The 14,455-nt window shown below is 42.4% G+C and overlaps 1 protein-coding gene across 2 annotated transcripts in view; it reads right to left on the bottom strand.

The window, feature by feature from the left end:
• CHD6 (chromodomain helicase DNA binding protein 6) overlaps positions 1 to 14,455 on the bottom strand; it is a 208,229-nt gene that overhangs the window by 20,778 nt on the left and 172,996 nt on the right. For both annotated transcript variants that reach the window (XM_068565429.1, XM_068565428.1), the window contains 2 exons: positions 13,590 to 13,650; positions 199 to 259 (listed from right to left, as the gene is read on the bottom strand). In XM_068565429.1, the coding sequence (XP_068421530.1) occupies positions 199 to 259; positions 13,590 to 13,650 (122 nt within the window). The remainder of the gene's footprint in view (positions 1 to 198; positions 260 to 13,589; positions 13,651 to 14,455) is intronic.

Below are 14,455 nucleotides of genomic sequence, written 5' to 3'. Positions count from 1 at the left end.
GGTCGAGAAAGCTGGCCAGAGCCACATTAACGCTCCCTGTGTGACTCCCGCAGAGTTTGATGAAGCTCAACTTAATTGGCTTTTAAAAAGAGCCTCCTTAAAAAACAGCATTTTTTTCTTTTTTATTACACATGAACTCCAGGGTAACTACAAACAGGGACCTTACTTTTCTTTGCCTTCAGAAGGACACAGTCTCACCTGCCCGGCTGTCATCCTTCTTTTCACCAAAAATGCCATCACCTCCATCACTGGAACTCTCCTAGGGATAAATGAAGTCATGCCATCAGCAAAACTGCAGCTCTGAAGAAACCAACTCAGAAACCCAGTCCCTACACAGAAGGAGTAAAGATGCACAAGAGACATCCCCTGCCCAAGAACATCTCAAAGATCAAGATGGTCCCTGATGAATAAAGCTTACTTATGCACAGTCTTAAAAGAGCCAGAAAGCAGTTTATTTAAAATAAGCATTTTTCCCCTGGAATTGTGTGGAATGATTCTGCCCGTAGAGAATTAGCTTTAAGAATGATGAACTGGCATGCTCCCCTGGCAACTACATTTTACACACACTATTTTAGCTGAGAATTAAATATTTGCTTTACTATCATCACTTGCAGTCTAATACTGTCATTTCACAAAGCATGTGCCTGCATTTTTGGATTTTTGCTGTGAAAAACTGTCATGCTCATGTTCATTATGCTTCATTTACTTCACAGCAATAGACGCTATTTTCCTAAAACATGACTGCTCCAGACAGGAGACCTGATGGCACAAACCTCCAGGAATTTAAAATTAAAATCATGATCTGAGGCTCAGAATCTGAAGTAATATCACAGGCACAGAGCTTATCCAAGTTGGAGTATATGTCAACCTGGCTCTAATGGATTCCTTTATGAAGCCTTTCTTGGTCTCAGGAATGGAACTTCAAAGGCTCCTTATACACAAAGCATGTGGGAGTTTGGATGTGGGCGAAGAGACAGTGCGAGTCTTCAACTTACTCCATTTTTAAACACAAAAACTTATTTTTTTTTTTTTTTAACTGAAGTAAAGTTGACTTGCGACATAGTATTAGTTTCAGGTGTAAAACAGTGATTCGGTATCTTTATACATTAAGAAATGATCACCACCATGGGTGTACTTTCTATCTCTCACCACACAAGGTTATTCTAATATTACTGACTACATTCCCAATGCAGTACATCACATCCCCGTGACTTATTTATTTTATAACTGGAAGTCTGTACTTCTTAATCCCCTTCACGTATTTCACCCATTTTCCCACCTATCTTATTGTTTTTCTTTTTTCTTTTTTAAAAACTAACTTTACTTTTTATTTATTTTTTTACAAACTTATTTATTTTATTTATTTATTTTTGGCTGCTTTGGTTCTTCGTTGCTGTGCATGGCTTTCTCTAGTTGCGGCGAGCAGGGGCTACTTTTCGTTGCGGTGAGCGGAATTCTCATTGTGGTGGCTTCTCTTGTTGCGGAGCACGGGTTCTAGGCATGTGGGCTCCAAGAGTTGCGGCACATGGGCTCAGTAGTTGTGGCACACGGGCTTAGTGGCTCCACGGCACGTGGGATCTTCCCGGACCAGGGCTCGAACCCGTGTCCCCTGCATAGGCAGGCGGATTCTTAACCACTGCGCCACCAGGGAAGCCCTCTTACTGTTTTCCTGACTTGCGTCTTTTGAGCTGAATGATAGGCGAGAATAACCCCAGGATTCATGACTTCGGCCATGGTGGAGCGCAGGGTCAGGTTCTGTCAGAATAAGGGTCAGCGATCTGCAGCCTGTAGATTGTTTTTGTGTGGCCCTTAAGCTAAGAATGGTTTTTAAAGGGAAGAAGAAGAGGAGGAGGAGGAAGGAAGGGAGGAGCAGGAGGGGTAGAAAGAGAAGGAGATGAAGAAGATGTGACTCTACTGGCCCCCAGGCCTACGATACTTACTGTCTGGTCCTTCACAGAAAACTGGGACACAGCCCAGGAGAGCAGTACCTCGGTTCAGGAGGGATGGACAGACACCTATGACTGGCAATAGTTAAAATTCAAACCACTCTCTTAGGCCCCTAATAGCGGGGAAGGACCTGAGAAAGGCAGAGGGGCAGGGGTTCATTTTCTGAATGCATTTCTTTCTTACTAGAATAGTGGTAATAGCTGACGTTACCGAGAACTATGTGTCGCTGTGCAAACCCCTTTACACGGCTTATCTCCTTTGGTCATCAGCACTGCTTCCCCAGGTAGAAAGTATGACTATCCTTATTTTACAGAGGCAGAAAACAAGCCCTAGAAAGTTCTGTAACCTGCCAAGGTCACATGGCTACCAAGGGGCAGAGCTGGGTTTCGAACACAGCAGTCTGATGAGAACCTATACTGTAACCACTGAGCTGCCCAAAAAAGAACAAAAAGAGAGTCCTGGCTGAAAATCTGATTTAGAGAGTGCAACATATTTAGAATTGGAGAACACTAGTTTAATCTCTCTTCTTTGCCCATGTAATATCAGTGAAGAGAAGGAACTTCAAGCTGATCTACTGTACCATTCTGAAGTGACACTTAAATATGCCAAAGCAGGGCTTCCCTGGTGGCGCAGTGGTTGAGAATCTGCCTGCTAATGCAGGGGACACGGGTTTGAGCCCTGGTCTGGGAAGATCCCACATGCCGCGGAGCAACTAGGCCCGTGAGCCACAACTACTGAGCCTGCGCGTCTGGAGCCTGTGCTCCGCAACAAGAGAGGCCACGACAGTGAGAGGCCCGCGCACCGCGATGAAGAGGGGCCCCCGCTTGCCGCAGCTAGAGAAAGCCCTCGCACAGAAACGAAGACCCAACACAGCCAAATAAATAAATAAATAAATAAATAAATAAATAAATAATAATAAAAGGTGCTAATAATTAAAAAAAAAAAAATATGCCAAAGCAGCCTTTCCCACTATTTAGGTAGTTAAAAAGCAAGCAAAAACCAACAACCATGGCTTCCATCCTTCCTGCCATAGAGAACATTTTTGGGTATTCTTAGAGTACCCATGAAGACCCTTAGAATGCTGAAAGTTGTAATCATAGACACTTCTAGACTGAGAAATGCTGTACAGCCTATGAGATGTGGGGTCTGGTGCCAGGGCTACCACGGCTCCTTATTACGAGGGATGTGTGGCTGCTGTGGGCACTGAATCCACAGGGGTAGCTCCGGGCTTGGTGTGAGGCAGGCACACCCGCCATCCGGGCTTCCTTTCCACCCTCCCTAACAGTTTCTGTTGGCCTTAGGCAAACCCTCAAGTAAGCAAAGATTCTGGAAGCCGTAAGTGCCTTTCTGTCTCCTGCCCTCTCTGGATGGCAGGTCCCCTCCCTATCACTGACAGAAAGGAGAAGACCTGGCTTAGCAGCAGCTGAAGTGAAAAAGATGTCATAATCTTGTGGTCACACAACCAATTTAATGTCTGTGTGACAGACCGGTATCGCAGCGAGCACATGGAAAGCCCTGCCTCTGAAGTCTGCAGGTGAACATGTAGTATCCTAGTTTCTGCCTCTGCGAATCAATCAATCTCAGAAGAAGTATGAATCAATCATTCCCAAGTGCAGGGTCCCAGAGAGTGCTGACAAGTTAAGACTGTCAAAGCAAGGGCAATGGATTAGTTCCAACCTGCCGTTTCTCCATCTTGAGCACGCCTGTGTTTGCAGTCTGACAGGCCACTGCTCTCTGGCCTTGGGCAAGTTGTTTCGACCTCTCTCAAGCTCATTTCTTCATTTGCAAAATGGAGATAATAGTACTTTACAGGTGATCGTGGGGCACAAATGAGTTGATTATGCACAAGTGTTTAACCAAATGCTGGCACAAAGCAAATGCCCGACATACGGCAGCCGGTACCGAGGAGATACCCACGTACAGGCCCAACTGCTGGAGGATCCTTCAGCATTTCTATCTTTCAACTGAAGTGTGTTCTCTAAGGATAGCTTCATGACACAGTGGAAAACAGGAGCAATAACAACAGAAGTCTACAGGTAAATAAATGGCCAGATACTATACTGAGTACTTCATGTGCGTTTTTCATTTATTTATTCTAAATGACTAAATGACCATTTTTAGACAGAAGGAAATTGTAGAATGAGAGGTTGATAATCTTATCTAATACTACATATAGTTATTAAGTGGTGAAGATGGAATTCAAACCTAGAAGGCCTGACCCCAGACGAGGAGCTCTAACCACTGCGCTGTATTGCCTCCGGTGGCTGAAGATACACCTGGCTGAATCAAATGCACTGTCAGTCACTAACAGTAACTTAGCTTCCCGCGTGGCACTTCTCCGCCGAGGATGCAGGGCTGTTTCCTGATCTGAGAACAGCAGATCCCCCTTGCCTGTGGCTGCTCCTCCAGGCCCGGCTGCCTCCCCTCTTTGGTCTGGGTGTGGGTGGAGGCAGTGGGGCGGCAGCACAGACCTGCAGACCCAGGGAATTTCCTCTAAGCCCTCACAAAACCCCAGGGCCAACAGAGCAGCGATGAGCTGCCTTCCTACATTTGTTTGCCAGGAACTGTGCTGGGTTCAGGAGCTCTGACAATGGGAAGAATGGAGTCCTTATCCTTCTAGAGCCCACATTCTGGCCATCACAAGAGACATAAAATAAATACTGGCCATGCAGTGTGATGAGTGCTCCTAAACACAGTGGAAAAACCACAAAGGGTCACCAACTCTGTATGGGCCAAATCAGGTAGGGGAAAGACATCTGAGAGGTGACTTTTGAGCTTCAGATTGAAGGACACAGGAGTTCACCAGGAGAACATAAGAACTCTTTGTGTAGAGGTAACAGGATGCATGAAGGCGCAGTTAAAAAAAATCCCACAGCAGTTTTCATTTTGCAGAAAAATCAAGCATCCTACTACCTTCATAAATTTCATGTAGAAAGTAGATACACATCAAATGTCATTAACACAAAATTCAAGGATTTTATAATGGCAAGACTGCAGGATTTAGAAAAAGATGTGAGCAGGCAGACACTGCTCTTGACGAGTATGACTTTTTTTTGCAGCTCATTAAAACTATTTGAGCTTCCCCGTCTAGAATGGGGATAAGAACAACGCCTAACTGAAGGGGAAACATGCTTTGTAAGCGTGGAAGTACTCCATCTACACTCAAATATCACTATTTGAGTTCAGAGACCCCTCAAACTCTCAACTCATAAGAATAGAGTCATTGTTCAGTTCCTCACTGAACTTTTCTTATACTGGGATTTGACCATTTTAGGCATTAAGTTTCCCTGCAGGAGTTGCTTCCTAGTTCACTGTGCATGTGACCTCACCCTCCTTTTACAGAGAGCACCTGCTGTAGGACGTGCTGCAGAGCGAGGACAGACTGCTGGTTAGGACACAAGGACTACACCAGGCAGAGCTGGGCCGCCACTTATTACTAGCTCAGTTAAAGGAGATGGTAACCTCCCTGCATACTAGGTTTGATAGAGAACGATCTGCTTTACCATTCTAGGCTCTAGACCATCCCAAACACAAGTAAACTTTTTGACTACCTGCTTTAGAAGGCATGCCCACTGACTCTAGCTGCAACTGTTTACCAATCAAAAGCCCTACTGGTATTAAACAGAGAGGGTGGGGGAAGGGAGTAGACTAATCATCTCACATGTCCCTCTAACATTCTGTGGTTCTCCAATGGCCACGTGTGAAGAGGACAACAGTACAGTGAGCTCTGGAAGGCACAAGAGTAGCAAGGGGTCTGGAGACAACATGATACGAAGAAAGAAAGAGGAATTAGGGATACTTCACCTGAAAAGAGACTTACAGAGATTACGGTAGCTAGTTGGTCTCAAAATTTTTTAGTCTTATCGGAGAGGAAAGTAAGAACAGTTTTGCTCTTTGCAGGACCAGAAGAAAACTAGACAGAGTCCATGGAACCAACTGAAAGTCAGATTTCTGGGTCAGAATAAGGAAATATCACCCAACAATGAAATGGGCTTCCTTGGAAGACAGCACATTTCCCCCTTTCCCTTCCTGGATTCCTGGAAGCACCTACACCTGCCTGGAATGACCCCACAGCGATGTCATAGAAGGGATGGAACACCGAGACCATGCAGACATGCGTTAGGATCCTTGCAATGCTGAGATTCTCCCATCTACCGACCAGGCCCCCTCCTATGCCCAGGTCTGTTTAATTCAGATGAATTAACTTAGTGATGGATGATAACGCTCTTTGGGCTTCCTTAACCTGCTGATCTGCCCGAGAACAGAACTGGGAGAAGGAAACACCCAACCAGTGTCTTCAGCACAAGGGCCGGGGTGGGGGGAGCAGGCTTGATTCAGACGTTGGCTGTTCCTCTACGTTGGTTATTCTAGCACACGGACTAGAAGTCCATCTTAATCTGTTTATAATCTGTTCACCTCAAAATCTGGGAGAAGGCACTGCCCATTCCTTCTGCTTTTGATTATATTCTACAGCCCAGGTTTTAGGGATCTGAAGAGCAAAATAAATAATACAGGCATTACTTTCATAAATGAATTAAAAAAAAAGTAGTTCCGGAGGAGTTTAACCATACTATAAGGGAACTTGAGTTATTTTACCAATTCTGCCACAGCTCCCACTTCAGTGCCCAGATCTCTCCAAGACTGAAGTTAAGCATGTGAACTTTACTATGAACAGCTTTCAGAGCTGGGTCTGGCCTGCGGTTGCTCTGGGGGCTGCCTTTTCAGAGAGGTTGCTGCTGGAAGAAGGGGTGTGTACGTACAGCTAAAACACTTCCTACTCTCTTGACTATGAAAAGAATATTTGATCAGAAAAAAAAAAAAAAAAAAAAAGCCAGAATATCTAGTCTGAACTCTATCATCTAGTAGCTGTGAGAATCTGGCAAAGTCCTTTAACTTCCTGGGCCTGAATTTCCCCAGCTCTCAAATGAGGGCAATAACACCTGAAGCTCTTACTTCACATGGCTGAGGTGAGGATCAACTGAAACAAATGGGAAAAGTGCTTTGGAAAGAGTAAAGTTCCATATGAATTTAAGGTATTATTTTCATTTCTTTGGTACTCAAGTTATTTCCATGGGAAAACACATCCCACATTCCAGACAAAGGAAGTAACTGTAGAAGCTAGGCAGAGCTTCTACCAGAATGGCAGAGCTCAGATTTTAATTGTCAAGACCAAACCCAACTTCCTTCAGGTCCAGGGTCTGAAGCTTCATGCTGATTTGCTTCAATCTGCTGCTTCGCAAACCTCAAGGAGATATGGAAACGTATCTTCAAAAAATAATTATTTCTTACTTTGGGAAAGTGATGTCATTGTTACTGTTACAGGAATCAGAGCTGATGGAAACCAAAGTAAATATCACTCTCCAAACTAGAACCAAAAGAAGAGAATTGAAAACTTTTGGTTGATGATCAGGAGGAGAAGAAAGATTATTCTAGTAATGGAGTCAAGTGAGGACAATGCTACAGTAACCTCTGGGATACAGAATCGATGAAATTCTAACAGATTTATTTGCTCCACTGAAAGCCAGAGAAAATGTGGTCAAATAGTGCTGGGGCCCTAGTAAGGTTTTGGTCTGCTTATGCAAAGCCCGAGAAACTCATCTGTAAAATGCAATATAGACTTCTGCTTCTGCGAAGATGCATATTTCCCTATTCCACACAATATTTACAACTAAAACCCCTGAACATTATATATAAAACAAACCTAAGAAAACTCTGAAAGGTGAAGAGAAGGCAGACCAACCAGGGACTTTGGGACACATGGGATGACACAGTGGTGAGTTTCCTGGGTTTTCTTTTTTGCCTTATATATCCTAGATCTGGAGGTAAAGAAGCTGGTTATCTGGAAATGACAAAGGGTACAGACAAAAAAAGCCCCAACAAAAGCCTGCTCTCTCTAGTGAAGGACTAGGAAAAGGGCAAGCTAGGAATGGACAAAATGTTAAGACAAGATGTGCTACACTTCAGCTCAACCTCACAGAAAAAACTTCTGCTCACCACATCCATGCCGGCAAAGGCTGAGTGGGCCTCTAGAGTCTAAAGGTGGACTCTAAACTTCCACCTTTGCCAGGCTGTAACAGGGCACCCCATTCCCCTGCTGGGTGGTGTCAAAAAGCCAAGTAGGGAGCTGGGACTTTTACCCCTGCTAGGTGGTAATAAGGTCCCCAACACCCATGGTGTCAGCAAAGACCACGTGGAGATCTAAACTTCCATTCCTGCCCAACAGTAATGAGAAACACCCCCGCCTTGGGTATCTTCGGGGGCTGACTGGGAATATTAACTTCTACTCCCACCAGGCAGTAAAAAGGTGGTGTACTCTGCCACCCACCCCGCCCCATTCCCCTGCAACAGAGGTGTCAGAGGCAATCAGTTACCACAGAAGTTTTAAATAAGATCCCGAGTTTCACAATGTAATACCCCAAATGTCCAGGTTTCAATCAAAAATCACTTATCACATCAAGAACCAGGAAGATCTCCAACTGAATGGGAAAAGACAATCAATAGACGCTAACACTGAAATGACAGAGATCTTAGAATTATCTGACATAAGAATTTAAAGCAGTCCTCAATGAGGAATTCTGAACATACTTGCCACAAATGATAACACAAAATCTCAGCAAAGAAAAAGAAGATCTCAGCAAAGAAACAGAGATCCAAAGAAGAACCAAAGGGAAATTCTGGATTTGAAAAATACAATAATGAAATGAACCAGACCAAACAAAAACAAAAACACAATGGACAGGCTCAGCAGCGAATGGAGGAGAAAGAGAAAGAATCAGCGAGCTCTAAGAGAGAAAAATATAAAGTACCCAGTGTGACCAACAGAGAGAAACAGATTAAAAAAAAAATTAAACAGGGAATTCCCTGGTGGTCCAGTTGTTAGGACCTGGCACTTCCATTGCCGTGGCCCAGGTTCGATCCCCAGTCGGGGAACTATGACCCCGCAAGCTGTGAGGCACAGCCAAAAAAAAAAAAAAAAAAAAAAAAAGTAAACAGAACCTCAGGGACCAGTGGGCCTATAACAAAAGATTTAACATTCATACCATCAGAGTTCTGGAAGGGGAGGAAAAAGGACTTCAAGAAATAATGGCTGAAAACTCCCCAAATCTGGTGAAAGACACAAACCTACAGATTCAAGAAGATGATAAACACCAAACAGGATAAACTCAAAGAAATCCACACACACAAAAATCACAGTTAAGCTTCTGAAAACTAAAGAAAGGAAAAAAAAAAATCCTGAAAGCAGCAACAGAGAAAAGACACCTTACCTAAGGGAAAAACAACTTGAGTGACAGAAGATTTCTCATCAGAAAGCAGGGAGGCCAGAAGGAAGTGGCACAACATTTTTCAAGAGCTGAAAGAAAAGAACTGTCAACCCAGAATCCTATATCCAGTGAAAATATCCTTCAGGAATGAAGGGGATATTAAGATATTCTCAGATGAAGGAAAAATAAAAGAACTGTCACCAGCAGACCTATCCTAAAAGAACAGCTAATGGAATTTCTCTCAACAGAAAGAAGAAAACTTGGGACACCAGGAAGAAGAACAAAGTAAATAAAAATATGGGTAAATACAGTAGATGTTCCTTATCCTCCTGAATCTTCCAAATTATATTTCAGAATTGCAGCAAAAATTATAACATTGTCTGCTATGATTCTAAATGTATGTAGAAGAAATATTTAAGACAATTATATTATAAAGGGACAAAACTAGAAGTAAGGACACTATACTTCACTTGAACTGGTAAAATGATGATACCAGTGGACTGTGATATATTATGTATATGTAATGAAATATCTAGAAAAACCACTAAGAAACTTAAAAAAAAAACAAAACATACCCAACATAGATAAATCAAAATAGGGATTGGAAAAAAGTTTCAAGTAACCCACAAGAAGTCAGGTAAAAGAAAATAGAGAATAAAAAAATGGAGAAAACAAAATGTCAGACTTAAGGCTTAATGCATCAATAATTACATTAAATGTAAGTGGCTGAATACACTAACTATAAGACAGGGTGCATTAAAAAAATATAACCTGACTAAAAACTGTCTATAGAAAACTCATTTCAAATAGGCAGGCTGAAAGTAAAAGGATGGAAAAAGTTATATCATGCAAACGTTAATCAAAGGAAACCAGGAGTAGCTATATTAATATCAGATAAAGTACACTTCAGAGCAAAGAAAAACTATCAGACACAAGCAGGGACATTATATATTGATAGCAGAGTCAACCCACCAAGAAGACATATCATAAATGTGTATGCACCAGACAACAGAGCTGCAAAACACGTGAGGCAAAAACTGATAGAACTGAAAGGAGAAATACACAAATCCATAATTATAGTTGGAGACTTCAATACTCCTCTCTCAACAACTAGACAGAAAATCAGCAAGAATACAGAAGAACTCAACACTATCAACTAACAGGACCGAGTCGACATTTATGCAGCGCTCTGCCCAACAACAGCACAATACACATATTTTTCAAGTGCCCATGCAACATATACCAAGAGAGACCATATCCTGGGCCACAAAAATAACTTAACAAATTTAAACCCACTGAAATAATAGAGTGTATTCTCTGAGCACAATGGAATCAAACTAGAAATAAAAAACAGAAAGATTATAGGACAATCTCCAAATACTTGGAAATTAAATAACACACATCTGATAATCCATGGGCCAAAGAAAAAGTCTCAAGGGAAAAAAAAATTAATTGAATGAAAATGAAAATACAACAAATTTTACGATTTATAATAAATAGTAAAAATCGTGGGACCTAGCTAAAGTAATGCTGAGAGGGAAATTTATAGCACTGAATGCATACATTAAATAAGTCCAAAAGTCTCAAATCAGTAATCTAAGCTCCCACCCCAAATATCTAGAAAAAGAGGAAAATAGAACAGAGGGGCTTCCCTGGTGGCACAGTGGTTAAGAACCCGCCTGCCAATGCAGGGGACACCGGTTCGAGCCCTGGTCTGGGAAGATCCCACATGCTGCGGAGCAACTAAGCCCGTGCGCCACAACTACTGAGCCTGTGCTCTAGAGCCCATGAGCCACAACTACTGAGCCCTTATGCCACAACTACTGACGCCTGTGTGCCTAGAGTCTGTGCTCTGCAACAAGAGAAGCCACCACGATAAGAAGCCACGCACCGCAACGAAGAGTAGCACCTGCTCACTGCAACTAGAGAAAGTCCGTGTGCAGCGACGAAGACCCAGCGCAGCCAAAAAAAAAAAAAAAAAAACACAACACAAAACCGGAAGGAAAAGAATAATAAGGAGCAGAAATCAATGAAATTTAAAATAGAAAACAGAAAACTCAATGAAACAAAGTTCCAATTCTTTAAAAGATAAAGCAGACAAATTTCTAGCAAGAATAATAAGAAAAAAAGAAGACACAAATTATTAATATAAGGAATGAAACAGGGAATAGCATTACAAATTCTGCAGATATCAAAAGGATAACAAGATGATACCTCACTGTAGTTTTGATTTGTTTTTCTCTAATAATTAGTGATGTTGAGCATCTCACACCAGTCAGAATGGCCATCATCAAAAAATCTACAAACAGTAAATGCTGGAGAGGGTGTGGTGAAAGGGAATCCTCCTGAACTGTTGCTGGGAATGTAAATTGATACAGCCACTATGGAGAACAGTGTGGAGGTTCCTCAAAAAACTAAAAATAGAACTACCCTATGACCCAGCAATCCCACACCTGGGCATATACCCAGAGAAAATTATAATTAAAAAAGATACACGCACCCCAGTGTTCCTTGCAACACTATTTACAACAGCCAGGACATGGAAGCAACCTAAATGTCCATCTACAGAGGAATGGATAAAGAAGATGTGGTACATATATACAATGGAATATTACTCAGCCATAAAAAGGGAATGAAATAGTGCCATTTTGCAGAGATGTGGATAGACCTAGAGACTGTCATCCAAAAGGAAGTAAGTCAGAAAGAGAAAAACAAACATTGTATATTAATGCTTATATGTGGAATCTAGAAAAATGGTACAGATTAACTTATCTGCAAAGCAGAAATAGACACACATGTAGAGAACAAACTTATGGATACCAAGGGTGGAGAAGGGAGGGGTGGGATGAATTGGGAGGTTGGGATTGACTCATATACACTACTATGTATATAATAGATAACTAATGAGAACATACTGTATAGCACAGGGAACTCTACTCAGTGCTCTGTGGTGACCTAAATGTGAAGGAAATCTAAATAAGAGGGGATATATGTATATGTATATGTATGAATTTTTCATAGTCTTCCTCCTTTCCATATTTGACTGAATCATGTCAAAAGAACTCAGGAGCCAACCTGAGGAGTTTTCCATAGGCCATATTTGAACAGCATTAAGAAACAGGGACTTCCCTGGCGGTGCAGTGGTTAAGAATCCGCCTGCCAATGCAGGGGACACGGGTTCAAGCCCTGGTCTAGGAAGATCCCACATGCCGTGGAGCAACTAAGCCTGTGTGCCACAACTACTGAGCCTGCGCTCTAGAGCCCACGAGCCACAACTACTGAGCCTGTGTGCCACAACTACTGAAGCCCGTGTGCCTAGAGCCCGTGCTCTGCAACAAAGAGAAGCCAACACAATGAGAAGCCCACACACCACAACGAAGAGTAGCCCCTGCTCGCTGCAACTAGAGAAAGCCCGCACGCAGCAACGAAGACCCAACGCAGCCAATAATTAATAAATAAAGAAAGAAATAAATAAAAATTAGTGACAACACCAAAAGCCAGTGAAGATGAGGAGAAAGTGGATCATTCATACATCACTGGTGGGAATGTAAAATGGTACAGCCACTCTAGAAAACAGCTTGTCAGTTTCTTGAAAATATTAAACATATAACTACTACATGACTCAGCAATTATACTCCTGGACATTTACCCCAGAGAAATGGAAATGTAAGTTCACACAAAATTTGTACACAGATGTTTACAGAGGTACTTGCAATAGTGAAAAACTGGAAACAACCCAGATGTTTTTCAATGCATGAAGGGTAAAATACTACTCAGTGATAAAAAGGAATGAATTATCATTACACACAACAATCTGGATCAATCTACAGGGAATTATGTTGAGTGACAAAAGCCAAGCCCCAAAGGTTACATACTGTATGACTCCATTTATATAATATTCTTAACATGACAAAACTACAAAAGTGGAGAATAGGTTAGTGGTTGCTAGGGATTAAAAAGGAGGTGAAGGTACGAGGGATGTAGATGTGGCTATAAAAGGGCAACATGATGGATCTCTGTGGTCGTGGAAATGTCCTGTATCTTGATTCTATCAATGTCAGCATCCTGCCTGTGATATTGTATCATAGTTTTGCAAGATGTCCCCCTGGTGGGAAACTGGATAAAAGGTACACGGGATCACCCTGTATTGTATCTTACAATTCCATCTAAAATCTACAGTCACCTCAATAGCAAAAGTTTCATTAGAATAAAAGGGCAACGCAGTCTGTGAGTTGACAATTTTTACAATAAAATGTTGGGGAAAATGCAATGCAACTGCAGCAATGCAATCAAGTTCCCAAAGACCAATATACCAAGATGGGGATTTCTCTCTTGATATTAAAGATCGTGTGGATTACAAACACAGCACATTTGACTCACCATTTGTTTCTGGAGGCCATCTACTTTGTCTTCTGTATTGTCTTCTTTATCTGTGTTGCCTCTAAATAAAATTAAAAAAAAAAAAAAAAGCATCACACACCACCTAGGAGCTATTTTGCAACTAGGATGCTTGCATGAAAATCCCCCAGAATCACTGACCAAAGAGAACATTAGTAGATCCCTTTCCTCACAGGCCTCAAAATCTTGGTTTTTCCAGTGTTACAACTTCTACGAGCAACAACTTCCACTCAAATGAGACTTTAGCACGAGACTCATGATCTACTCAGGCAAGTTCAGAGGCCGGCTATTCAACAATGATGCTATCTTTAAAAAGGTAATTATTGCCCATCAAGAACTGTCTGAATAAGCGGCTTTGATAAAAGAACAGAGTCTAGAGGCTGACAGCCATGCAAACTAAGAGTCCTGATGTGCCGACCCCCAGATCCCACAGTAGGATGCCACGGATGCAGAATCGCTCCTCACGTCTAGCAGCCATCACTTCCTTGAAAGGGAGCTCTGCTGTGCCTGCTGAGGAAGGACACTGCCCTCCGGACCATCAGCTGCTCGCCCCTAGATTAGCTGCCTAATGTCGTCTCCCTTGTGAGTTTAACTACTGCTGATGCCTACCTGTTTTTCACGATCCCTGGTAAAATCAACTTTGAAGGATTCCTGTCTCAAATATTCTTCTCTCTGTTGGTCAGGTCCTGGGGGCAGAAGGAGCCTCCTACCTTCACTGCTTAACCACAGAAAGAACAGCCAGCCCCAAAGATATAAGCTGTAAGCCACATTCGGGTACCTCCCCCAGGTGGTGTTTTCCCTGACCCCGTGTGCCCAACATTAACACCACTGGTCCTTTGGGCATTTGT

This window comes from Eschrichtius robustus, chromosome 16 (genome assembly GCF_028021215.1).
Source record: "Eschrichtius robustus isolate mEscRob2 chromosome 16, mEscRob2.pri, whole genome shotgun sequence".
NCBI lineage: Eukaryota > Metazoa > Chordata > Mammalia > Artiodactyla > Eschrichtiidae > Eschrichtius > Eschrichtius robustus.
This window is presented reverse-complemented; position numbering and strand designations above follow the sequence as displayed.